This window comes from Geotrypetes seraphini, chromosome 17, assembly GCF_902459505.1.
Source record: "Geotrypetes seraphini chromosome 17, aGeoSer1.1, whole genome shotgun sequence".
NCBI classification, from domain to species: domain Eukaryota; kingdom Metazoa; phylum Chordata; class Amphibia; order Gymnophiona; family Dermophiidae; genus Geotrypetes; species Geotrypetes seraphini.
In genome coordinates this window covers 49,156,937-49,181,334 of record NC_047100.1, presented here as the reverse complement: position 1 = coordinate 49,181,334, position 24,398 = coordinate 49,156,937, and the positions used below count along the sequence as shown (strand labels likewise).

The 24,398-nt window shown below is 47.9% G+C and overlaps 1 protein-coding gene across 1 annotated transcript in view; it reads left to right on the top strand.

Moving 5' to 3' along the window:
- RBM5 (RNA binding motif protein 5) overlaps positions 1-9,175 on the top strand; it is a 333,945-nt gene extending 324,770 nt beyond the window's left edge. The window contains exons 25-26 of the mRNA XM_033925757.1: positions 269-398; positions 8,554-9,175. Coding sequence (XP_033781648.1) covers positions 269-398; positions 8,554-8,679 — 256 coding nt within the window. The 3' untranslated portion in view covers positions 8,680-9,175. The remainder of the gene's footprint in view (positions 1-268; positions 399-8,553) is intronic.
- The last annotated feature ends 15,223 nt before the right edge of the window (positions 9,176-24,398 follow it).

The window sequence follows — 24,398 nt, the reverse complement described above, 5'->3', positions numbered from 1 at the left end:
ATATCTGATAGGAGCATTCAGTATGATAACCATAGGACTGAAAAGGATATAATTTGCTCTCCCTATTTCTGGGAACATTCTGTCTTTAAACTGCCCTGGACAGATGTTAGTGTGTTGTTCACTTCTAAAATATCTCTCATTTTGCCCTTTATAAATAAAACATTTTGTCTTTAATCTGTGCCTGGTGTGACCCTTTACCAGCTGGAATAAAACAGATGCATGTATCCTTGCCTTAAGACCTCAAACCTTTTTTGTTTATTGACCACAGGAATTATGAACAACCCACTAAAGATGGCATTGATACTAGTAATATTGGGAATAAAATGCTGCAGGCTATGGGCTGGAAGGAAGGCAGTGGTCTTGGCAGGAAATGTCAGGGAATCACAAGTCCCATTGAGGTAAGTTTTAGATTAATACTGTAGGTTTGTTAAGCAGTATTTCCAATGTAATAGGTGAGAAATTCTAGAAAGATGGGCAGTGTCCCCATGGCCACATGCCATCTGCAGAAGGAATCCACTCCGTATTTTTCCTTTGTCTTTGCTGTACTTCACTGGGCTCCCTAGCTCCACCCAAAGCTTTTCCCTTCTGCACGTTTTATTATTTTACTTGCTATTTTTTCATCCCTTTTTTGGGGTTTCTTGTGCTCGGAGTGATTATACAGCTCTGCCTGCATTCAGATCACACGGACTTTGGTCTTCAGCTGACAGGCCAATCCATTGTGATACCTGTAAGCCAGCCTGCATTTGCTTCATAGGAGCTCGGGGCTGTCCCTACATTTTTCCTTCTGCCGAACAAAGGTTCGAGTACAGGCTGTTGGGCATCCGTTGGAGACTTGGCGGTCCCTCCACCCATCCCTGAGCGTGTCCATCGGTCCACAGGGGTAGAGGTGCAGTCAGGCATAGGGTCTGACTAGCAGCCCGAAGAGCATTGCAGAGGCATTCCCAGCATGAGGAATTTCTGATTCCAGCTACTTGTAAGAGAGCCGAGGCAGGCTGCAGCACATTATCAGCACAGGTCACGGTGGTTAAAGGCTGTAACAGCCTGTGAGATGAATTGGGGGAGGTTTGAAATTGAAGATTTCTGCATATCCCCCTGGGTTCCTCCACCTGAAAAATTCTAAAATCAGTTTTTGCTTTTTGTTTAATGCTAAAAATATCACGATTTGGGGTGAATTTCTTGGATTTTTAGTGATCTTTTTTTCTTAAGCTCTCTGCTTCTCCAGAATTGCAATTTTTGCCTCAAACTTGTTGGGATGGAGTCCTTGGGCGCTCCTAATGTGAATTCTTGTAGGATTGCGCAGATTTAGTGCCTTCAGAATGTCCTTGCACCACGTACTGCAGCAGCAGCATCATCAAGCTTAGCCTCTCTCCTTTTTAAGCAGGTGACAAAACGCTCGGCTAGCCCAGTGGGGCAGCCTTCGTTACTTTTGGGGTTTGGCACTGTTTGCTCTAAATGACTACATGAATAGGCTACACACCCACTCAGCTCTTTTATCTCTAGAGGAGGCTTAGGAAAAAACTACCAGACACAAAGTGTAGTTTAAACATTCCAGGCCTTGGGAGTTCTTGGCATCCTACTAACTGGTAGGGAAGCAACCGAGAATCTCCGTGAATTACATTGTTGAGATTATGACATCATCAATTAATTTATTAAACATACTTAGTTGGTACATCTTCCAATTAGATTACAATTGATTCATTAAGATCCAGTGATAACTTGCATACTCCATCAATGTCCTATTGGTTCTATTCAAATCACAGTTTCTGGTTAATCATACTTCATCAGTAATTTTCCCTAGCAACAATATCACATGCTATTGAATCACAAGACCTCCAACAGACTTATGTGCAGTACCAGAGGCAAATACTGGGAATCCCAAGGTAAACTGCTAAGTTTTGCTTCCCAAGCATTGTTAAGGGAACAGTGTGATGTTATGAGGACTAGCCTGTTTCTGATATTTATAAGTTGTTTTTATGATTTTTAGCTATAGCCTACTGTTATGACTGCCACATACTTCAGCATGCCAAGCTTAGCCTCTCCCCTGTTTAGGCAGGTGACAAAATGCTCGGCTAGCCCAGTGAGGCAGCCTTCGTTACTGTGGGGGCTTGGCATGGCTGCTAGTTCTGTGCGCCTGACTGTGGAGTCTCCGCAGCCTAAGAAACACAAAGTTAAGTCATATAAGGGTGACTACATCCCAGGAGCCAGATGCTTTCTCAGAATTTATGAAACATTTGCAGAATGAGTTTCAAATCCCACTGGCATTCCTCCCCTGCGCAGTTCTGCTCCACCTACGATGCGTGTCTCAGTGGCATTCCTTCTTTGGGTATGTCCTTGGTTCAGCGTGCCACTCTTTTTGCGCTGCCTGATCCTAATCTGGGAGATCCATATGATGATTACCAGCTTACTGACCCTTTATTTACAGGCGCAGTGCTTCCCGGGACGGGAGATCAGGGACTGTGTATTGGATCTGCGGATCCCTCTGGGGTTTTGGAACCTGGGAATGATCCCACAGTTTTGCATTTATTTAAGTCTGCGGCTCTACTAGATCTTATTTCGGAGTCTTTGCAGGAGTTGAATTTAGTCACTCAACCGGCTCCATCCAGTTCTTCCTGGCTTTCTGCTGTGCGCTCGCAGTCCTCCTTGGTACCCTGATATGGGCATTCTGATTTCAAAGCAATTTGATTCTCAGGAAGGTGCTCTTAAGATAGTGAGGGCCAGGTCTTGCTTGTATCCTCTGGATTAGGAGTGCTAACAGCTTCTGGGTCAGCCTAAGGTGGATTCTTTGGTTGCACCTCTCTACCCAAAGTGAAGATATGCAGGACTGCCAGGTGGACGTAGTCCTCCGGAGACTTTTTGAGGCAGCTTCTTTAGGCATAAAGGCTGCTTTGTCACAGGTACCTGCCTCTCATGACTGCACATGCTGGAGAGTGTGGTGGTGAATCCTCTTCCTCATCTTCTTTTGGCTGGGTCAGATTATGTTTCTGATGCATTTTATGACCTTATGCAGGTTTTGGCAAACAGAATGCTAGGAATGATTAAGAAAGGGATCACAAACAGATCTGAAAAGGTTATCATGCCATTGTACTAGGCCCCCACCTGGAATACTTTATCCAACACTGGTCGCCATACATGAAGAAAGACATAGTACTACTCGAAAGAGTCCAGAGAAGAGCGAATAAATGGTTAAGGGGCTGGAGGAGTTGCTGTACAGTGAGAGGCTAGAGAAACTGGGTCTCTTCTCCCTTGAAAAGAGGAGACTGAGAGGGGACATGATTGAAACATTCAAGATATTGAAGGGAATTGACTTAATAGAGAAAGAGAGAGAAGAACATAAGAATTGCCGTCAGACCAATGGTCCATTGTGCCCAGCGGTCTGATCACGCGGTGGCCCTCTGGTCAAAGACCAGCGCCGTAACTGAGACTAGCCCTACCAGCGTATGTTCTTGTTCAGCAGGAACTTGTCTAACTTTTTCTTGAATCCCTGGAGGGTGTTTTCCCCCTATGACAGACTCTGGAAGAGCGTTTCAATTTTCTACCACTCTCTGGGTGAACTTCCTTACGTTCGTATGGAATCTATCCCCTTTCAACTTTAGAGAGTGTCCTCTCATTCGCCCTACCTTGAAAAGGGTAAACAACCTGTCCTTATCTACTAAGTCTATTCCCTTCAGTACCCTGACTATTTTGATCATGTCCCCTCTCAAATCTCCTCTGTTCGAGGGAGAAGAGGCCCAGTTTCTCTAATCTTTCGCTGTATGGCAGCTCCTCCAAACCCTTAACCATCAGTCACTCTTCTCTGGACCCTTTCGAGTAGTACCATGTCCTTCATGTACGGTGACCAGTGCTGGACACAGTTCTCCAGGTGAGGGCGTACCATGGCCCGGTACAGCAGCATGATACCCTCCAGTCTGATCATAATCCCCTTCTTTATCATTTCTAGCACTCTTTTCGCCACCACCGCACATTGCGTGGACGGCTTCATTGACTTGTCGATCAGAACTTCCAAGTCCCTTTCCTGGGAGGTCTCTCCAAGTACCACCCCGGACATCCTGTATTCATGCATCACTTTAAAGTAAATACACTTATCCAGGTTGAACCTCTTCTGCCATTTTGATGCCCATTCCTCGAGCCTGATTATGTCACGTTGCAGATCTTCGCAATCCCCCTGCGTTTTCACTACTCTGAATAACTTTGCATTGTCCACAAATTTAATCACCTTGCTTGTACCTATGTCCAAATCGTTTATAAAGGTGTTGAAGAGCACGGGTCCAAGCACCCCACTGATGATGCTCTTCCAGTCTGAGTATTGTCCATTTACCCCCACTCTCTGTTTCCTATGCACCAGCCAGTTTTTAATCCACGTGAGTATTTCACCCTCGATTCCATGGCTCACAATTTTCCGAAGTAGTCGTTCATGCAGAACCTTGTCGAACGCCATCCGAAAGTTCAGATTGTTCACCCTCTATAAGGTGAAGAGAATGAGAGGGCACTCATTAAGGTTAAAAGGGAATAGATTCCATACAAATTAAGGAAGTTCTAAACCCAGAGTGGTAAAAATCTGGAATGCTCTTCCAGAATTTGCTATAGGGAAAAGCACCCTTTAGGGGATTCAAGAAAAGGTTGGATAAGTTGCTGCTGGAACAGAACATACGCAGGTAAAGCTACACTGAAATAGGGCACTGGTCTTTGACCTAAGGGCCGCCGCATGAGCGGAATGCTGGGCACGATGGACCACTGGTCTGACCCAGCAGCGGTAAATCTTATGTTCTTAACCCTGGACTAGAGAGCTGAACGGGGACGACGGGAGACCCGCGGGCATCCCACGGGTTCCCCCTTTGGGTCACGGGGATCCCGTGGGGACGCCCCTAGGGTCGCGGGGATCCCGTGGGGACGCCCCCTAGGGTCGCGGGGATCCCGTGGGGACGCCCCCTAGGGTCGCGGGGATCCCGTGGGGACTCCTCCGAGGGTCGCGGGGTTCCTGCGGGGCTGGATGTACTCAGTCGCGCGGCTCTTCTCTCTACCTTCTCTGCTTGCAGCACAGAGCCGAACGGAAGTCTTCCCGACGTCAGCGCTGACGTCGGGAAGACTTCCGTTCGGCTCTGTGCTGCAAGCAGAGAAGGTAGAGAGAAGAGCCGCGCGACTGAGTCGGGAAGACTTCCGTTTGGCTCTGTGCTGCAGGCAGTGCAGGTAAGGAGGAGAGTAGCCTCGCGGTTCGAGTGGCTACCAAGGGACGGGGCGGTCCGCCCCGCCCCGGTTGCAGCACAGCCGGCCAGGTCCCCTTACTTTTGTGGCACTTCCCCGACCGACCGACAACAGCCCCGGTCCGACAATCCTCCCTGCCCTGTAGCCGCAAATCTAAATTATCTTCTTACAGCAGCTGTAATAAGGTAATTTAGATTCGCAGTTAAGGGCAGGGAGGTTTGTCGGACCGGGGCTGTTGTCAGTCGGTCGGGGAAGTGCCACAAAAGTAAGGGGACCTGGCCGGCTGTGCTGCACCCGGGGCGGTAGAGAAGGAGGGGGGGGAGAAGGACGCTGAAAGCACTTGAAGACAGAGGAGGGAGAAGGACGCTGAAAGCACATGGGGGAATACAAAGGGGTGGAGAAGGACGCTGAAAGGCCATGGGAAGGGCTGGGGGGGGGGAGGACTCTGAAAGCACTTGTGGAAGACAGAGGGGGGAGAAGGATTGCTGAAAGCACTTGGGGAAGACAAAGGGGTGGAGAAGGACGCTGAAAGGACATGGGGAAGACGGGGGGGGGGTGGAGAAGGACGCTGAAAGGCCATGGGGAAGACAGAGAGGGAGAAGGACGCTGAAAGGACATGGGGAAGCAGAGGGGGGAGAAGGACACTGAAAGCACATGTGGAAGACAGAGGGGGGAGAAGGACGCTGACAGGACATGGGGAAGATGGGGGGAGAAGGACGCTGAAAGGAAATGGGGAAGAGAGAGTAGGGAGAAGACGCTGGCAGGGAAGAAGACAGATGCCAGACTATGGGGGGAGCGGAGAGAAGAAGATGGGTGCCAGACCAATTTGGAAGGGGGAAGAAAGGGAGAGGCACAGTAACAGAGCAAATGGAAGATGCAGAAGGAAGAGAGACAGTGGATGGAAGGAATTGAATGAGAACATGAGGAAAGCAGAAACCAGGCAACAAAGGTAGGAAAAGAATTATATTTCTTTTTTTTTATTTTGCTTCAGGATAAAGTAGTATATTAGTTGTGTTGATAAAAATTTATAAACATTAGAGGCTCTGGTAGAAACCCATTTGCAAAGTATGTATTCTTCCCAATTAATATTTTCAAATTAATAAAGTCTTTTTGCTTATTTGTAAATGGTTTCTACCAGAGCCTTTAATTCAGTAGCATAATTAAATGAAATAACTATTTCTGAAGTTTATATGGACGGGCGGGGACGGAGGGGATTCCTCGCGGGGACGGGTGGGGACGGAGGGGATTCCTCGCGGGGACGGGTGGGGACGGAGGGATTCCTCACGGGGACGGGTGGGATTCCTCACGGGGACGGGTGGGGACGGGTGGGACTTTGGCGGGGACGGGTGGGATTTCTGTCCCCGCGCAACTCTCTACCCTGGACATGACGGCACAGCCATTATCTCAGCTTGTGCTGACACACTTTATGGGGTCATGGCGAGAGTCTCCGCTTATTCCATCTCCACTCAACGCATGCTATGAATTGGACAATGGACAGGTGATTCAATTTCCAAGGCTATGCTTAGCAAGCTCTCCTTCAAGGGACAGATGCTTTTTGGCAAAGACCTGGATGATCTTATGGCCAGTGTGCAAGATAGTCATCTCAAGTCCCTTGCTGGACAGGAGACCTCAAGCAGCTAGAAGCCAGAACCAGAGCTCCTTTCGAGGGTCCCTATGTTTTCCTTAGTAAGCTTCAAGAGGCTCATCTCAGAGAACCTACCAAGGTTCCAGACAGATTCCAGAAGCTGGAAAATCAAATCCAAACAGGTTTCTGGGCCACAATGACAGCCAAGAAGCCACAATGAACACCAGACTTCCAGAAAATTGGAGGTCAGCTTTCAGACATAATGGAGGCCTGGTCTTGTCAGAGAAGGTCACAAGATAGTTTGTATACCCTCTGTCCGACTGGTTCTTGGATTCTCTGGCAGGCAGAGATTTGTACAGCGGCAACTTGATCCACTCAACATTCATTTGCAAAGTTCTGCAGGGTGGACATTGTGGCACAAGAGTTTACTGCCTTTGGTTCCTCCATGTTACGGGCCAGCACAGTCAGCCCGCCCTAGATTCCTGGAACTCCCACTTGTCCAGATTGACATACCTATTGCACTGGAAAAAGAGATTGTCCTTTCCTTGATAATATCTTTCCCAGTAATTAATTATCATTCTAGACTCCTGGCCTGTCTTTCCTGCACCTGCCTACTGTCTCGTTCTGTTTATTCTTCTCCAAGTTTGTATCTTGGATGCCAGTTAGCCCTTTGGGCCCTGAAGAATAATGTATAGTATATTTCTAGCATCTACAGGGGTACTACCTGAGCTCATTTGATGCTTCTGTTGGCTATTACTTGTTTATTGAGTGTTCAAGTGTTAGTATGTTTGAGCAGAACAGTTGATTTGTTTGGGAAATTTCCAGGTATTAACTGCAGGTGGCTCCCGGTGAAGTAGTAGGATCACAGAAAAAAATACGGAGTGGATTTCTTCTGCATATGGCTCACAGCCATGGGGAGATAACCTGTTTGTCCAGAATGACACATCTGTCTGCTAGAAAAGATATTATCAAGGTAAAGACATAATCTCTCTATACCAGTGGTCTCAAACTCAAACCCTTTGCAGGGCCACATTTTGGATTTGTAGGTACTTGGAGGGCCTCAGAAAAAATAGTTAATGTCTTATTAAAGAAATGACAATTTTGCATGAGGTAAAACTCTTTATAGTTTATAAATCTTTCCTTTTGGCTAAGTCTTAATAATAATATTGTCATTTATAGCTAAAGAGATATATGATCAAGAAACTGTTTTATTTTACTTTTGTGATTATGATAAACATACTGAGGGCCTCAAAATAGCACCTGGCAGGCCGCAAGTTTGAGACCACTGCTTTATACAGTTAAGCTGAAAGATAATGTGTATTTGAAAAGGACACTCCCATTTTGTTCCAGCTTGTGTAGAATTTACCAGTGCTGTAGATCAATAGCTTTTGGTGCTACTCATTCCAGATTTTAATATGAGTTTTGCTTAATTTTATTTACTTAAATTTAGGTCTATTGTAGTTCAAGGTGAGTTGCCTTCAGGTGCTGTAGGTATTTCCCCCTCTCTGAAGAAATTACAATCTAAGTCTGTACCTGAGGCAATAGAGAGTTTTAGACTTGTCCAAGATCACAAGGAGCTATATATTGGTTCTCTGACTAAAAGATTTTTTTTTTGTCACATTCTCTATCTGATCCAAGGTGTCTATTGTGAGACTTTGCTAAATTTTTGTTATGTGTGAGTTTTCACATCCTCATTCACCTTTGTATGCAACTGATGGTAGTGTCTGCTTTCACCAGCAACATTAATAACTTGCATTCATTTTTTTCAGGCTCAACTTAGAATGAAAGGTGCTGGTTTGGGAGCAAAAGGCAGTTCATATGGAGTGTCCACTGCAGAGTCTTACAAGGATGCTGTCAGGAAAGCCATGTTTGCTCGATTTACGGAGATAGAATAATTATCATTTATCCTACTTAAAGCTTCTTATAAGACAGAAAATCTGAGAAATGAGAGATGTGATCATGACTATTTGGTGTCCCCTGCTGATATTGGCACTTTACTGGTACCAAGTTGCAAGACCTAACTCTTCACTTTCCTCTTTCTTCCAGCATTATGTGGTAGCTGGAAGTGGCAGGCAACAACATACTGCTGTAATTTTCATCTTATGGAAAAATAAGGAACTGCTAAGAGCTGGTGTGTTTTTTGTACATAATGTAATATATATTTTTGTTGTGCATATGATGACTGGGTCATGTTATTATGTAGACTGATAAAAAATACTTCTTTACTTTGTCTTTTTTGTTGCTGTTGATGTACTGTTCCTTATCTTGGAAAAGCAAAACATGTATATTTTTTGTAATTTAAACCTTTTGTACAGTCCTTTTTTTAGGAGATGATGTTGACTCTAACTACTAATTTTGGCCCCTTTGCAGTAAAATAAATTTGAAAACTTGTGTATGTCTCATTATTTTGGGACTTGCCAATATCAATAGTATTTTGAAAAATAAAAAGCAGCAAAGAATGTCTCGGGTCCTAATCCCTGAGATCTTAAGTATAACCTGAGCAAGGTGCTAAGGCATTTATTCCAGCAACAGTGATTTCTGCTAAGGCTACTTTTAATCTTAAAATATGGAATGTGATTAAAACAGAAGTTCTTTAGCACTCTCCAGACCAGTAGAGGTTAATCTTTACGAATGGGGTATATATCCAATCATGACCAGCAGGTGGAGACTGAAAACAAAACTGTGGGACAGTATATAATATACTCCCTTCTCTATTTACATCAGTCTTCTTTCAGTCTCCAGCAGGTGTTGAGTGATCTGTACCCATCTCCCTTGGTAGGGCTGTTGGAATTTGTTTAGGGGGTTTCTAGTCCCTGTTTTGGCCGGACAGAGCTTGGGCGGGCCCTGTTTGGGGGTCCGTCCGACCTCGGGGGTGTCAAACCCGGCGGGTCTCGAGCGGGGTCCCTTCCTCCACCTCCCCACATTTTTTTAGAGGAGCCTCAGCAGTAAGCCTTGCCCCCTAAATCAAGCAAGGCATATTGCTTCGAGAGCCTGTGGAGTCTGTTCTGTAAAAAAAAAAAAATCCTGAGGTAGTGCCGGTCTGAAGGGTTGTTTCCCTTTAAGAAAACTGTATTTTACTGTATTTTTTCATCTAACCGGCACTTTTTTCTAGCTAGGTCGTGTATGGAGCAATTGTGCCCTTCTCCGGGGGAGGGGGACACAATTAGGTCCAGCCGCGAGGCACTCGCGGCCGGCCTGAACTTGGCGGTTTGGGTCGGTGAGGTGGTGGTGTTCCGTCGGCAGCGGCTGCAGGCGCCCAGAGCTCCCCGCCGATGGTGCCTCGCGAGTCGGCTGGGAGCAGTGGGGAAGCCCGGTCTTCCCCAACCGCCCACGGAGGGATTCGCCGAAGGATTCCCTCTCAGCTGATTTTTTGACAGCTGATGCCGACTTGCCTGTTTTAGCGGCTGGGACTGTTCAGCCTTCTCAGCCGCTACAGGCCATGGAGGGAGCATTTTTGGCGGGAACTTCGCCATTTTCTCTGTCTGGCCCCTCCATTTTGTCTGCAACCTCAGGTGACCTTCCCCCTGTAGTGCAAACACAGGGGTAGGTTTCAGCAGGGACCCCTGCTGGGGCAGGGAGTCCCTGGGGACCCCCAGGGGTTTTTTGTCCCCAATTTAATTTCTTTCTTTGTGCAGACAATTGGGGGTCCCACGTGCACCTGGGGGGTTTCGAGGGTGGTTTTCCCTCCGCGCCCCCTATGGCTTGCCTCCCTCTTTTCGTTTGGCGTCCCCTCTTCCTCCTCCCTCATCCAAGCGCCCGCGGGGGGGCTTGGATTGCGAATTGGTGGTCGGAGGAGCGTGTTGGCATGGTTGAGGACCTGGCTGCTTTGGCGGGCTTCCAGGATCCTCTAGAGGGGACGCCCGCTGGCAGCGGGGCGGCGGTTTTCCCGTCTTCCAGAGCAGATGCGTCCGTGGTGCGCTTTTTATTCAGAGGGATGAGCTTTTAGACCTGATGTAGCAGGTCTCCTTGGTGCTGCATTTTTGAAGTTGCGCCACCGGAGACCCCGCGTATGGGGGCCCCTCTGCTTCAGGGGGTCTGTCCTGTTTCCCGCTCTTTTCCTGTGCATCAGGATTTTCGGGATTTTGTGTTGGCGCAGTGGCCTACGGGCGCCGTTTCGTTTGGTGTGCGCCTTGGCTCATGGATATCCCATCCCGGAGGGGGATAGGGCTTCCTTAATTACGCCAATGGGGGACGCGGTGGTCTCGGCACTTCCTAAGCGGCATACCGTGCCTGTTATGGACGGATCTGCTCTTAGGGTCTCTGAGGAGCGTACGTTAGAGACACTTCTTAAGTATAATTTTGATGTCTCTGCCTTGGGGGTCCCGGCGGCTATTTGTGTGGGGCTGGTGGCTCGCACCGTGTTTCGGTGGTCTGAGCATGTCCTGGATCGTGAGTCTGATGACTGGTCCTTAGTGGTTCTGGAGGTGGTGAAGTTTGAGATGACTGCCTCGTTCCTCTCGGTTGTTCTTTGTGACTTGGTGCTGCTAAGTCTGGGTCTTTTGGTGGCCGCACGCTGTACCTTGTGGCTTCGCGCTTGGTCGGCGGTTGCCGCGTCCAAAACTGAACTTCCCAAAATTTCCCTTTCGGGGGTTGTTTTTTTGTTTAGAGAGGACTTAGATCCGGTGGTTCAGACTCTGACGGACCCGGAGGTGCCCCGTCTGCCTGAGGACCGTGCCCGCCCGGCTTCTCGGATTGGCATTGCCCGGGGGCGTCTGCGGGAATTTCGCAAGTTTCGCCTGGGGCATGGGACTGCTTCTTTCCAGGCTTCCGGTTTTTCCCCGGGGTCGGTTGGCTTAGCGCATGCAGTCTTTTTCAGGGGGCCCGTCGGGGGGCTGGGAGTTCCCCCCCGGTTCCCCTGCTGCCCGTCCTGCGCGATGTCTCTTTGCCGGCGCCCCCTTTGGTTCCCGGGGGTGCCCGGCTTTGCAACTTGTTTCCAAAGTGGGCCAAGATCACGTCCGATCAGTGGGTCCTGGTGGTGGTGCGGGACGGTTATGTACTTGAATTTTATCCGCTCTCTGCCGGATCATATCTAGCCTTTCCATGTCAGGTGGCATGGGAGACGCTAGCCTTTCGCCAGACCCTTCAGCGCTTGCTAGATCTCTAAGCAGTTGTCCAGTGTCCCCTCAGGAGTGCGGTATCGGCTGGTACGCCATTTCCTTTATGGGGCCCTAAAGGGAGGGGACCTTTCGGCCCATCCTTGGTTTAAACTGAGGTCAACAGGACTCTCAGAATTCCCTTTTATTCGCATGGACACACTACAGTCTGTCCTTCTGGCGGTTCAGCCAGGGGAGTTCCTGACTTCTCTCGCTCTGGCGGAGGCCTACTTGCCTGTTTCCATTCGGGCCGCTCCTCAGCTCTTTCTTTGCTTGGCGATATTGGGTCTGCACTATCAGTTCTGGGTGCTTCCCTTGGGCCTGGCCACGACTCCCCGGACGTTCGCCAAGTTGATGGTGGTCGTCACAGTGGCATTGCAGTCAGAGGGCATTCTGGTGCACCCCTTCTGGGATGACTGGTTGTTTCGGGTGAAGTCGTTGCAGGAGAGCGCCCGAGTTACGGCTCGGGTGGTTGAGTTTCTCCGGTCGCTGGGCTGGATGGTCAACCTTTCCAAGAGTCGGTTGGTCCCCGCTCAGTATCTGGAGTACCTTGGAGTTCTGTTCGACACCTCCTTGGGGAAGGTCTTCCTTCCAGAGGCCCGGGTAAGCAAATTGCAATCTCAGATTCGCCTTCTTTTGGCGTCCCGGTGTCCTCGGGCGCAGGATTTCCTCCAAGTCTTGGGGTCGCTGGCAGCGTTCCTGGATGTTGTGTGGTGGGCCCACATGTCTCTTCAGTATGCTCGGCTCCGTAGATGGTCACCCCAGTGGCTCAGTTTGGAGGTCCCTGTCCCTCTGTGAGGCTTGATGCGCTGCAGTCTTCTTTGGTGGCTCCAGACCTCTCTTCTGGTCAAGAGGATGAGTCTGGATCTATCGCAGTGGACGGTGCTTCTCTCGGATGCCAATCTCCTCGGTTGGGGGGGCTCAGTGTCTAGGGGCACCTGGTCCATGGAGGAGGCAACCTGGTCAATCAACATGTTGGAGACCAGAGCCGTTCCTCTGGCGCTATTAGCCTTCCGCTCCCGCTTGAGGGGCAAGTCGGTCAGAGTCCGGTCTGACAATGCCACAGCGGTGGCTTATGTCAATCGTTGAGGCACCAAGAGCGCTCAGGTGGCGGAGGAGGCGGCTCGGCTCATGCTTTGGGGCGGAGTCACGCCTTCTGGACCTCTCGGCCTCTCACATGGCCGGGATAGAGGTTGTTCAGGCGAACTTCCTCAGTCACATCTTAGATCACAGAGCGTGGTGTCTCAGCCCTGTGGCTCTTCAGTTGATAATGCCGGCTTGGGGTCAGTCCCTGATGGACCTGTCGGCCTCGAGTGGCAAGGCCAAGGTGTTCCGCTTCTTCAGTCGTCGCAGGGATGGACTGGCCGAGGGTCTGGATGCTCTGGTTCAACCATGGCCAACAGAGGGGCTGTTGTGCAGGTTCCCTCCGTGGCCATTAGTGGGCAGAGTTCTCCGCATTGTTCGCCATCCGGGTCTGGGGGTTCTGGTGGCTCCAGATTGGCCTCGACATCCGTGATACACAGATCTGGTGACACTCTGGTGGCGGATCCTCTTCCTCTGCCTCCCTTGGACGACCTTCTGACGCAGGGTCCCATTCCCATGTTCGACCTGTCTCCCTTCTGTCTTACGGCTTGGCTTTTGAAAGGGGTCGCCTTGGTAAGAAGGGGTATTCAGATAGGGTGATTTCTACACTCTTGGGGTCCTGGAGGCTTTCTACCTCTCAGGCTTCTGTGTGGATTTGGCACTTCTTTGAGGGGTGGTGCCAGGTGCGGGGAGTGGTCTCTCTTCACGTTTCTGTGCCTAACTTCTTAGAGTTCTTGCAAGATGGCATGGATAGAGGCCTGGCTTCGGCTTCTCTCCGGGTTCAGCTTGTGGCCTTGTCAGCCTTTCGGGGGTTTGTGACGGGTCAGCGTTTGACAGCCATCCCTGATGTGATTCGCTTTTTGCGGGCGGCCAAGGTGCTCAGGCCTCCCGTGCGGTCCTCTATTCCCTCTTGGAATCTCAGTCTGGTTCTCTCTATTCTGATGCACCCGCCCTTCGAACCGTTGGGCGGCTGCTCTTTGAAGGACCTTCCTCTGAAGACGGTCTTTTTGGTGGACATTTCTTCCACTAGGCGTGTTTCTGAGCTACATGCTTTCTCTTGTAGGGCTTCCTTCTTGGAGTTTTCTAGGGAGCAGGTTGTCTTGAGGCCTGTTCCTTCCTTTTCTGCCAATAGTAGTTTTTCCTTTTCATGTCAATCAATCTGTGGTCCTCCCGGTCTTGGGTAGTTGGGAGGGCTCTTCTGAGCAAAGTCAGCTGAGCATGTTGGATGTTGGTCGGGTCCTTCGCTCTTATGTGCTCCGGACCCAGGAGATCAGGAAATAAGATCATCTCTTTGTCCTTCTGACTGGTCCTCTTAGGGGGGCTGGCGCTTCTAGGGCTACTATTGCATGCTAGATCAAGGAGACTTTTGCTTCCGCTTCTCTTCTGGGGCAGCAGCCCGTTCCGGAGTTTCTCAAAGCTCATTCTACTCGGGGTCAGGCGGCTTCTTGGGCTGAGTCGTCGCTCGTGCCTCCAGTGGACATTTGTACGGCTGCGGTTTGGTCTTCCTTGTATTCCTTTGTCAGACTCTTTCGGGTAGATGTTCTGGCGCGTCAGGACGCGGTGTTCGGTGTGTGTGTTCTGGTGTCGGCCCTTCGGGGGTCCCGCCCGTGTGAGGGACTGCTTTGGTACGTCCCATTCGTAAAGATTATCCTCTACTGGTCTGGAGAGTGCTAAAGAAGGAGAAATTAGGTTCTTACCTGCTAATTTACTTTCTTTTAGCTTCTCCAGACCAGTAGAGGTCCCCACCCTGTCTATTGTTGTTGTTCTTGGGGCTGTTTCGCGGGCAGTTTTTGTTTTTTGCTGCGGGTTCTAGTATTTTTCTAGGGCCGGGGAGAATTAAAGAACAGCGGCTGTGGCTCGGCTGGCTTAGCTGGCGAGCTGTGGGGACATTTTCCTTCTGGTATTTCTCCTCTGCATTTTCCAACAGCATTTGGGTATGTTATTTGTTACTCCTGTTCGGAGTATTGTTTTCTTTCTGTTTTCCAGTTCTTAGTTCTGCTTGGCTATTCGGCAAACTGATGTAAATAGAGAAGGGAGTATATTATATACTGTCCCACAGTTTTGTTTTCAGTCTCCACCTGCTGGTCATGATTGGATATATACCCATTCGTAAAGATTAACCTCTACTGGTCTGGAGAAGCTAAAAGAAAGTAAATTAGCAGGTAAGAACCTAATTTCTCCTTTAGCACTGCCAGTAGCTGATTAAGCACTTAATATGCAAACCTTTTCTTACTTTCCCATGACAGTCTAGTCCAGATGAGTAAATGATGTCCCTCTGCCTCCAGATAGAGCCAGAATGGACTGCCAATGAACCCCTCAGGGAAGGAGGACCCATACACAAAAGCCCTGCAATCTGTACCCAGAGCGAAGCTACTGCTAGACCTTTCTTCAGACCATCTTGTAGAAATTCCAGGACCTGAGAAATTGATGGAAAAAGAGTCCACTTGCCTCAGGGAGCACCAGGCATGGTAACACCAAGCCTTTACATAGGCCACCACTGTGGATGTCTGCCTGCTGTGAAGCAACATGATAATCACTGAAGAATAGCCCCGGCCAAAGCAGTCTGTATCTTGCATCACAATTGGACCCTGTATGAGAAGGAGAGAATGAAGGGATCCTAAGGCCCGAGCCTGCTGGAGCCAAACCAAGTTTGCATACCATGGCTGCCTTGGCTAATCAGGTGCCACCAGAATCACCAGACCTTTGTGGGTCGCAATGCTCCTCTAGAAACACTCATCTTGGGACACGGAGGGAAGACATAAAGAAGACCTGGGACCAGGGCTGAACCAGATTGTCCAGGCCTTCGCTTCCGACCTCTCGCCAACAACTGAAGAAATGATAGGCTTTCTTGGTGGCCATTATCACCATGAGGTTGAACGTGGGACACCCCCAATAATCCACTATGCAAACGAATGCTCTTCGAGAGTGACCACGCTCCAAGGTCCCACGTCTGACAACTGAGAGTCTGCTTGGACGTTGTTTACTCCTGCCACGTGCGCCGCTGACAGCACCATGAGGCATCTCTGCCCACTAAAAGAGCAGCTGAGCTTCCACAGTTGGAGAGAGACTCTTCATGCCCCCCTGACGATTGATGGAAACCACCACTGTGGCATTGTCAGAGAACACATGGACGACTCGATGACAGATGACTCTTGAAGAGAAGGGCCAGCTGAATCATCCGCGGTTCCAGCCAATTGATCAACCACTTGCGCTCTGAGGTTGCCCACTGGCCCTGAACAGGGACAGACGTGCACATAACTTCCCATCCTTGCATCTGTCGACAAGATCACCCAGGCCGAGACCCGGAGCGAAAGACCCTTGGGCAATGAAAGGATGCAACTACTATGCTAGACTGTTGTGTGCCACTGTCATCCAGGGTAGGGTGCATATAATAGTTCCCATTGTGGATTCCAGCGTGACAGCAGGGCATCCTGCAGTGGACACAAGCAGGCTCTGGCCCAAGGAACCACATAGATTTATGCCACCATGGTCCCCAGAACTTGGCGATACTGCCAATCCATCGGGACTGGAGTGGCCAGAAGGTCCATGATAATCTGTAGCTTTTCCTGACGGGTCACGGGCAGAGACACTGTTCTGACCTGTGTGAAATTGAACTCCAGGTACTCCAAATCCAGGGTGGGCTTAAGGTGATTTTGCAGTTGATCACTCAACCTGGATGTTGCAACAACTATCACTTGATGGACAGCCTGATTAACCAGTCATCCAGATACAGGTGAACCAGAACACCTATGGAGCGCAGATGGGCCATCACCACCATCACTTTGGTGAAGGTCTGGATGCTGTTGCCAGTATAAAGGGCAGTGCTGCAAACTGGAAATGTCGCCCCAGAATATGGAATCACAGGTACCGCTGTGGTCCAGGAAAATGGGAATGTGGAGATCTGCCTCTGTCAGATCTAGGGAGACTAGAAACTCCCCCGGCGCCACCAATACAATCATCGACTGCACCATCTCCATGGTACTTTCAGGGCAGCATTGACCGCCTTGAGGTCCAGAATTGGTCTCCAATTGTTGGATTGTTTCTTTAGAACAATGAAGTATATTGAATATCTCCCAGATCCCGAGTCTTGCTCCGGAGTGGGTTCTATGGCCGCAATATCCAAAAGTCTGCAGACTCTGGCCTGTACCTGAACCATCTTCTGGGGGTGGCTGGCAGGGGAATCCAGAAAATACTCTGTCAGAGGGCAGAGAAACTCCAACTTGTAACCATCTCGGAAAACCTCCGCAGCAGTCAAAGGTGATGGCCTCCCATGCTTCAAGAAAGGCTGATAGCCCCACAATGCGTGGAGGGGGAGATGACGGTTTGGCATCAAAACTGTTTCGGGGAGGCATCCGCTGGTTGACTTGCTGAAGACGGCTGACAGCACGACCCACCAAAGTGCGGTCTGGCAGATGAGGAGGAGCGGATGACCTGTGGAAGGTTTGGTTTATTTATATTCCGCCCTTATCCAGGCGCGTTACAAACTAAATATAAAATTACATCTAAAACTACAAACAGCCAAAATATCACATAAGGGCCTGAGAATGGATGAGAACGCCAAAAGGTTTATGATCCTCAACAGTGGCCTTAAGGCCACCCAGATTCCCGAACAGGAGCTGACCGTTGATGGGCAACCAACTCAAGAAGATGAGTGTTTTTACATGTATTTTATTATGTATGTTTATACTGTAAGCTGCTTTGGGAAAAGCAGGTTATAAATAAAACAAAAACCAGACCATTGCCGGATCCAGAGCATCCTGCGGTTTGAAACAGAATAGGCACCAAGCTTGGCAAAAACATTGAAGATGTACAGAGCATCAGCCATGTAATCCACGCTGGAGATGAGAAAATCCAAATCCTAAAGCACCACAGTGTCAAGATCATGGCACAGCTTGGAGTGGCGTGCTTGAACCATGCAAGAGGAGGCCATTGCCGCTTTGACCCTAGCCGTGGCCAAATCAAATGCTTAAGGTTAAAATTCATGTGTCTGTCCTGGACATCCTTCAGGACCCCCGCCCCCCCCCCCTCACTATGGAGAATCCACCTTTGGAGAAGTAAAGCGCTTATTAAAGCCATCCACTATAGGCTAAAGCCACACCATGGCTCAAGCACATTTCAAGGGACCCTCAGAAATCTAGATATCCATAAGAATCCAGACAACATACCAGGATGATCAGGAAAAGAGGTAGATTGTGGCCTCTGGTCATGCATAAGGGAACAGCCATCAGCTTGTCCAGCTGTAGCTTCAATTCCTGCAGATAATCAAAGCTTAAATCCACAAGGTGTGCGGGTTTGAAGAACCTGTGCACAGTGGAATCCTCCCCCAAATCACAGGCTCCACACCGGTCCAGATCCTGGAGATCTGCCAGATTTGCCATTTCCGTGGCTACTGCAGAGCTGCCCTGTGAAAGCAAAGGCATGGAAAGAGTGTCTGGCACAACTGCAGGCACAGTCAACTTACTCCCTGGTACACTCACAGGAAGACAAGAAGAAAGACCGTGGTCCCTTGGAGCAGGGGTCCCTGTGACTGGCACAAAAGGCAGGGACACAAATTCTAGGAGAAAACCATCCTCTGCGGCGGGAGTTGACTTCTGCAGCTCAGATTTGGAATGTTTGAAAGATGAGGTTTTTCACTGGAGCTGAGCTTACGGTTCACTGAAATGTCAGTGCACTCCCCAGGGCCCCCTGATGCCAATTTCACGGGAGTCAGGGCATAAGGCACTTGAAGATCCTCCCTGGAGGTCAAAGACATTGCATTTGAGCAAATCTTCCCCCCCCCCCCTTGCAGTCTGCAGCGCACATGGAACAAGGCTGCACAACTGACAGGCATCCATTGCAAATGACTCCCATCTTACCCTGGGGAGGTCATCTATGTGGCTTTCTTTCGAAAATGATGCTGGTAAGTATGTAAATTAACTTTGAAATCAAATCTGGAATAATCCAAAATGGCCACTGAGGCCCTGTTTTGATTAGAAATAGCCCAATAAAACCAAAGAGAATCCTCAATAACAGAGATTTTAGGGTTGGGGCGGGGGGCATAGGATAGGCAGGGAAACCACCTAAAAAAACTTTTTAAAGACCCCCGAAAATCTTGGATTCAAGCTGTTAGCTTTCTGTCACAACCATGTGCTCACAGGGAAAACTGAAATATTTTACTGTGCTAATGAGAGAAACTGCATGCATAATGTGACCATATGTCCTGTTTTTAGATCCCCTGTCCCATTGTCCCCTTGCACAGCTTCGGGACACCGAAATGTCCTGTTTTCAGAGACAGCATACCGAAGCTGTGTATGGGGACAATGGGACAGGTGATCGCAGAGCCTAGGCTCTCTCCCTACTTCCCTGCCCACTGCAACTGGAGGAAGGGAAGGGCCAGGCGCCGGCTCAGCCTCCCTGTCAATTTTGACATCGGAGAGGAAGTTCTGGGCCAGCTAGGCAGCGATTGGCTGGCCCGGACCGTCTCTCCGACGTCAGAATTTACGTTGGGGGAAGGCTTGTGGGCTGGTGGGGGGGAGGTGTTGTAAGCAGAATAATCGGAGGTAGGCCAGGCTTCGGCGCTGGAGGGAGGGAGACGAACAGTCTGGTTTTGGCACAGCAGGGAAGCAGGCTGGCTGGCTTCAGGGGCAGGGGGTGGGATAAAGGCTGGAAGGCAGTGAGGGGGACATAAGAAGGATGGATGGAGGAAGGAAGGAAGAGGAAGGGAGGGGGGTTGTAAGCAGAAGAAAGATGACAGAGAGAAAGGCCCGGACCAAAGGGGAAAGACAGGAGGCAGATGCTGGATTATGGGAGATGCAGACAGGGGAAGAGACCCTGAGGAAGAACATAGAGATGCAAGATCATAACAGAGGGAGAGAGGGAAACCTGGTACAAAGGAGAACTGACACTGGATCTGGGGAGGGTAACAGAGGGAAAAGAGAGAGACCTGGACCCAAAGGGGATGGGGCTGGATTATGAAAGAAATGGATGCGAAAGAAAGAAATATTGGATGCACAGTCAGAAGGAAATGCAACCAGAGACTCATGAAATCACCAGACAACAAAGGTAGGAAAAATTATTTTATTTTCAATTTTGTGATCAAAATGTGCCCATTTTGAGAATTTATATCTGTCTACATTTTGCACTATATTTTTCTAGTTACGGAGGTGACATTGCATATTTTAAGGTCATCTACCTTAACATCTTTGAAAAAACCCTGAATATAAATAATTAACATTTTCTCTGTGTACAGTGTGTTTTGTGTTTTTTTTTTTAATTTTATGGTTACCATTATGAATTATAAGATATTGTGTGTACATAAAAAATGAATGGAATAAATTGGGGGGCGGTGCTAGAGCGGATTGGGGGTGGGACTGAAAATAGATGTCCCATTTTGATTTTAAAAAAATTAATGGTCACATTATGCATGCAGCTGAATACAGCTTGCAGGGAGATCCTATGCCTCTGGGAACTGGAAATCTAGATTTCAAGTCTTGACTGTGCCACCGGCCTGATCACCACGGCCGGAGTCCTCTGCCATCCTTGAACAGTGCAAATGCCTGGCGGAGGGACGCAGTCTGGCTCCAATCCTGGTTGTGCCTCCATGGAACCGTCTTAGCCTGCGCTACACCCACTAGCGGACAAACCTGGGGTGAGCTAGCTCCCAAGGGAAAGGTCCCAGAGCCATGATCTGATGCGCAGGCTGTCCAGAGAACCCCCAGAAGCAGACATTCTCCAGCAGTCTGTGATCTCCCACAGTCAAGGATGTACTCGCAGGGAACCTTCACAGCACGAGGGTGAAAACCGCAAACAAAAAATACTGAAAGATCACCAAATAAAAACGAGCAGAAAAGATGAGCTCCTATAGCCTGGTTTTCTAGGAAGAAAAACTGATGAGCATGTGCAGAGAAGAGGTATGTAAGGGAGAGAGGAAAAAGCCTCTGAAGTTTTGAGGCTTCCTACAGTCCCTGGCAGGGGGAGGGAAATAACCCACTGGTCCCAGAGTAAAGTGGGTTTGTAGAAGAACCAGCCATTCAAATGCCAGCAAACTGCTAACAGATCTATGAACACTTAAAAAGTTTTTACTAGCCAGGGCTGTTTATTCAATTTTCTATACCAGCAGTTCCCAAACTGTGAGCCTTGTCTCCCTGGAGAGCTGTAGATTATTCTTATATTAGACATATTTTACAACAGTGTTTCTCAACCGAGCCGCTTTTTGGGGCTATGTGGTAGTGCTACCCTTATTCATTCAAATCAATTCATCAGTTCACTTGGGTGAATGGATTTGTTTCCTCCAGGTCAAAGCAGCGGTGCTGCTCCTGCCTTGCCCGCTGGGGCCTCCCCTCTGCAATGTCACTGATGATGCGGCAGAGGGAAGCCAAGCAGCCTGTTTAGGTTGGAGGCCGGGGAGCCACTGATACAATGGGTAATTTGGGTGCAGGAGCTGGGCGCAGCAGGGATTATGTTGGATGCCACAGACGCCCCCAAATTTGTTCGAATTAGTTTAGAAGCCGCAATACAAGATGTGATATGGGGGGATCCCAATCCTACAAATTACAACCACTAGTCCTTATTAGAGGTAATTGGTAAGGGTGTCATGAGGTGATATCCACTTGAATCTGATTGGTCCTCAAATGATAAAATTTGGTATACATTAAAAGATGCTTAAATGAGAATAAAAGAAGAGGCTATGAAGGTAGGGTTAGTATTGGGACATGCTGACACCTATATGAATCTGCCTTTCACTGTCTATGAGAAACAAAATTATTCGAAATGCAACCCCAGCCTATAAACAAGTGATTATGACTTTGCTGATTAATCAAACAGATAGATCAATTCTGGAGGCAGTGAGGCAACTGGGAGACCTAGGGGATTGGGGTCCGAGAAATTCCTCTGATAAATGAGGTAATGTGCAGGGGTGAATTCAAATCCAAATCATGCCAATAGGGCTTCTCATTAAGATGTTTTTGGCATTGCTTAAGGATAGGGTGAAAAAGGAAGACATTGACGGGAAAGATACAGGCATGCTGTGGCGGCTGTATAAGAGTGGGGGCTTGGGGAAAAGGTGTTACAAGCAAATGTGGAAAAGGGATAAAACAGATGGAGAGGTAAAACCTACTGCACCCCCTCAAGAAACGATTCCTCCGACCACATCCATGTACCCTGACTTGAAGGAATGGAAGTGGTGGGAGGATCAATGACAGGACTGCCAAGCCTCAGTGCTGGCCTGGATGAAATTTGAGCAACGTCCACATGTAGCAGTAGAAATACATTGGAAATCAGGGGAACAAAAAGTATAAGCTCTGGTGGATACTGGGGCGGAGGTGTCCATAATTTATGGAGCCAAAATTTAAGAGGCCTAAAATGCAAATTTCTGGGTTGGGAGGACAAATTATTCAGGCAGTGCAAACCAAATTAAGTTTAAAAATTGGCCAATTACCAACCAAGGAATATACAGTGTTAACAGAAATACCTGAATATATCATAGGCATTGATATTTTAAAAGGTTTAACTTTGCATTTGTCAGATGGTGTGTATAGTTTTGGGAAGACACCATCTATTCCTTTGCGACCAATTTTAGTGGATAAATTACCTACAGCAATCATTGTGCCCATTGCTAACAAAGTAATTAACATGAAGCAGCACCGTATCCCCGGGGGACATAGTGAAATTACTGACACCATCCAGGATTAAGTAAAGGCAGGGTTATAAGAATAATCACTTCTGCCTTTAATAATCCTGTTTGGCTAGTGCAAAAAGCTGATGGGAGCTGGCGAATGACTGTAGATTACAGAGAATTGAACAAAAACATGCCACCTTTAAGTGCCGCAGTACCAGATGTAATGAATTTGGTAGAGCAAATTCAGTCTGGAACTGGTACTTGATTTGCAGTGATTGATCTTGCAAATGCATTCTTTTCTATACCGATAACTGAGGAATGCCAGGAACAATTTGCATTCACATGGCAAGGCAGACACTACACTTTCACAAGATTGCCTCAGGGATATTTACATAGCCCAACCTTTTGTCACAAGATCATAACAGAACATTTGGATAAATGTCAGTTGCCTGCCGGAATCAGTGTGTCACACTATGCATTACGGCATGAGGGGTGGGAGATAAATTTAAAAAAAAGATACAAGGACTAGCACAGATGCCGAGAGGTGATAGAGAAACCTCCCCAAAGTGTATATATAAAAAACAACTCGGCCTTTATTGGCCTTTTTGGATTCTGGAGGCAACATATTCCACATCTGGGGCGATCCAGCAGTTACAATTTTAGATAGAACATGGTAGAATTTTTATATAATCACCTCTACTATAAACTTTGTGATACTCACTATCCACTCATATAAATGCGCTGTCGCACAAATCTTTATGCACTAACACAGGTTAGTTAGAGATTAACAGGGGTCTCAAGTGCTCACAACCAGAAGCCTGAGATATTTTTCAAAGCCACTGGCTGATACCGTGAGCTATCATCGGTCCCGTATCTTATCTCTATGCCTATGATTTGTGCATTTAAGTTATTTAGTTATTAAACTATGTTTTTTTTATATAAATTAATCCTAAAATCTATATTATTTAATGCTTCACCATGCTAAATAAGTCAGGATTACTTAGCTTTTTTCTTTTATATCTTTCTTGTGCTGTTTTATTTCCATTCCATATAATTCAGGATTTCTTAGCTTATTTTCTTTATGTTAATCCTGTTGTTTTCTACGGAAGATCTCCGTTTCGCACCCACATATTAACACGGGGCTTCATCAGGAAAGCACCACCTGCCTCTCATGAGTTCCTTAGGCGTAAACCTCTTAGAGAGAGACACACGTTAGCTCCCTCTCAACAGCCTCAGGCTCGAACATTGGAGTCTACTCCAATGGAGAATTTTTATATAAAACAACGTTCTGATTTCTCGGAACTCTACAATAATGTGTAACAGAACAAAACTTATGTGTTTAAAAAAATTGTACATTCTTATGTTAACATATCTTAATTGTGGGGTTACCTATTGTGTATACAAACATACACTCTCTCCCTCTTTGGATGGCGCAGACTTGAGGATCCAGGGGTGGACTGTTATGCCTTTGGCCAGGGGGTAACTGAAACTCAGCATACTACGTGACATTGAGGAATAGTGGCTCATGGCCAGTAGGTGGCAATGTCTATGGGACAGTAATGGAATGGATGTCAGAACATGAGTGGTGCAATATCTTGTGGAGTTTTTCTACAAAAATGTCTGCTTTTCGTATGATTCTGGGTAACTAGTTAGATACAAGCATATGTGTTAGTTAAGCCCATGCCCAATAGAAGCGTACAAAAAGTTGGTGAATAAAAATCTGAATATGGATGTAGCCAAGGACAGAAAAACACACTACAGATTAATATTAAGGAAAAGCATAATATTATTTTTATGTATTTTGCTATTAAGCCAGACCATAGGGGAAATCAGAATACATTTT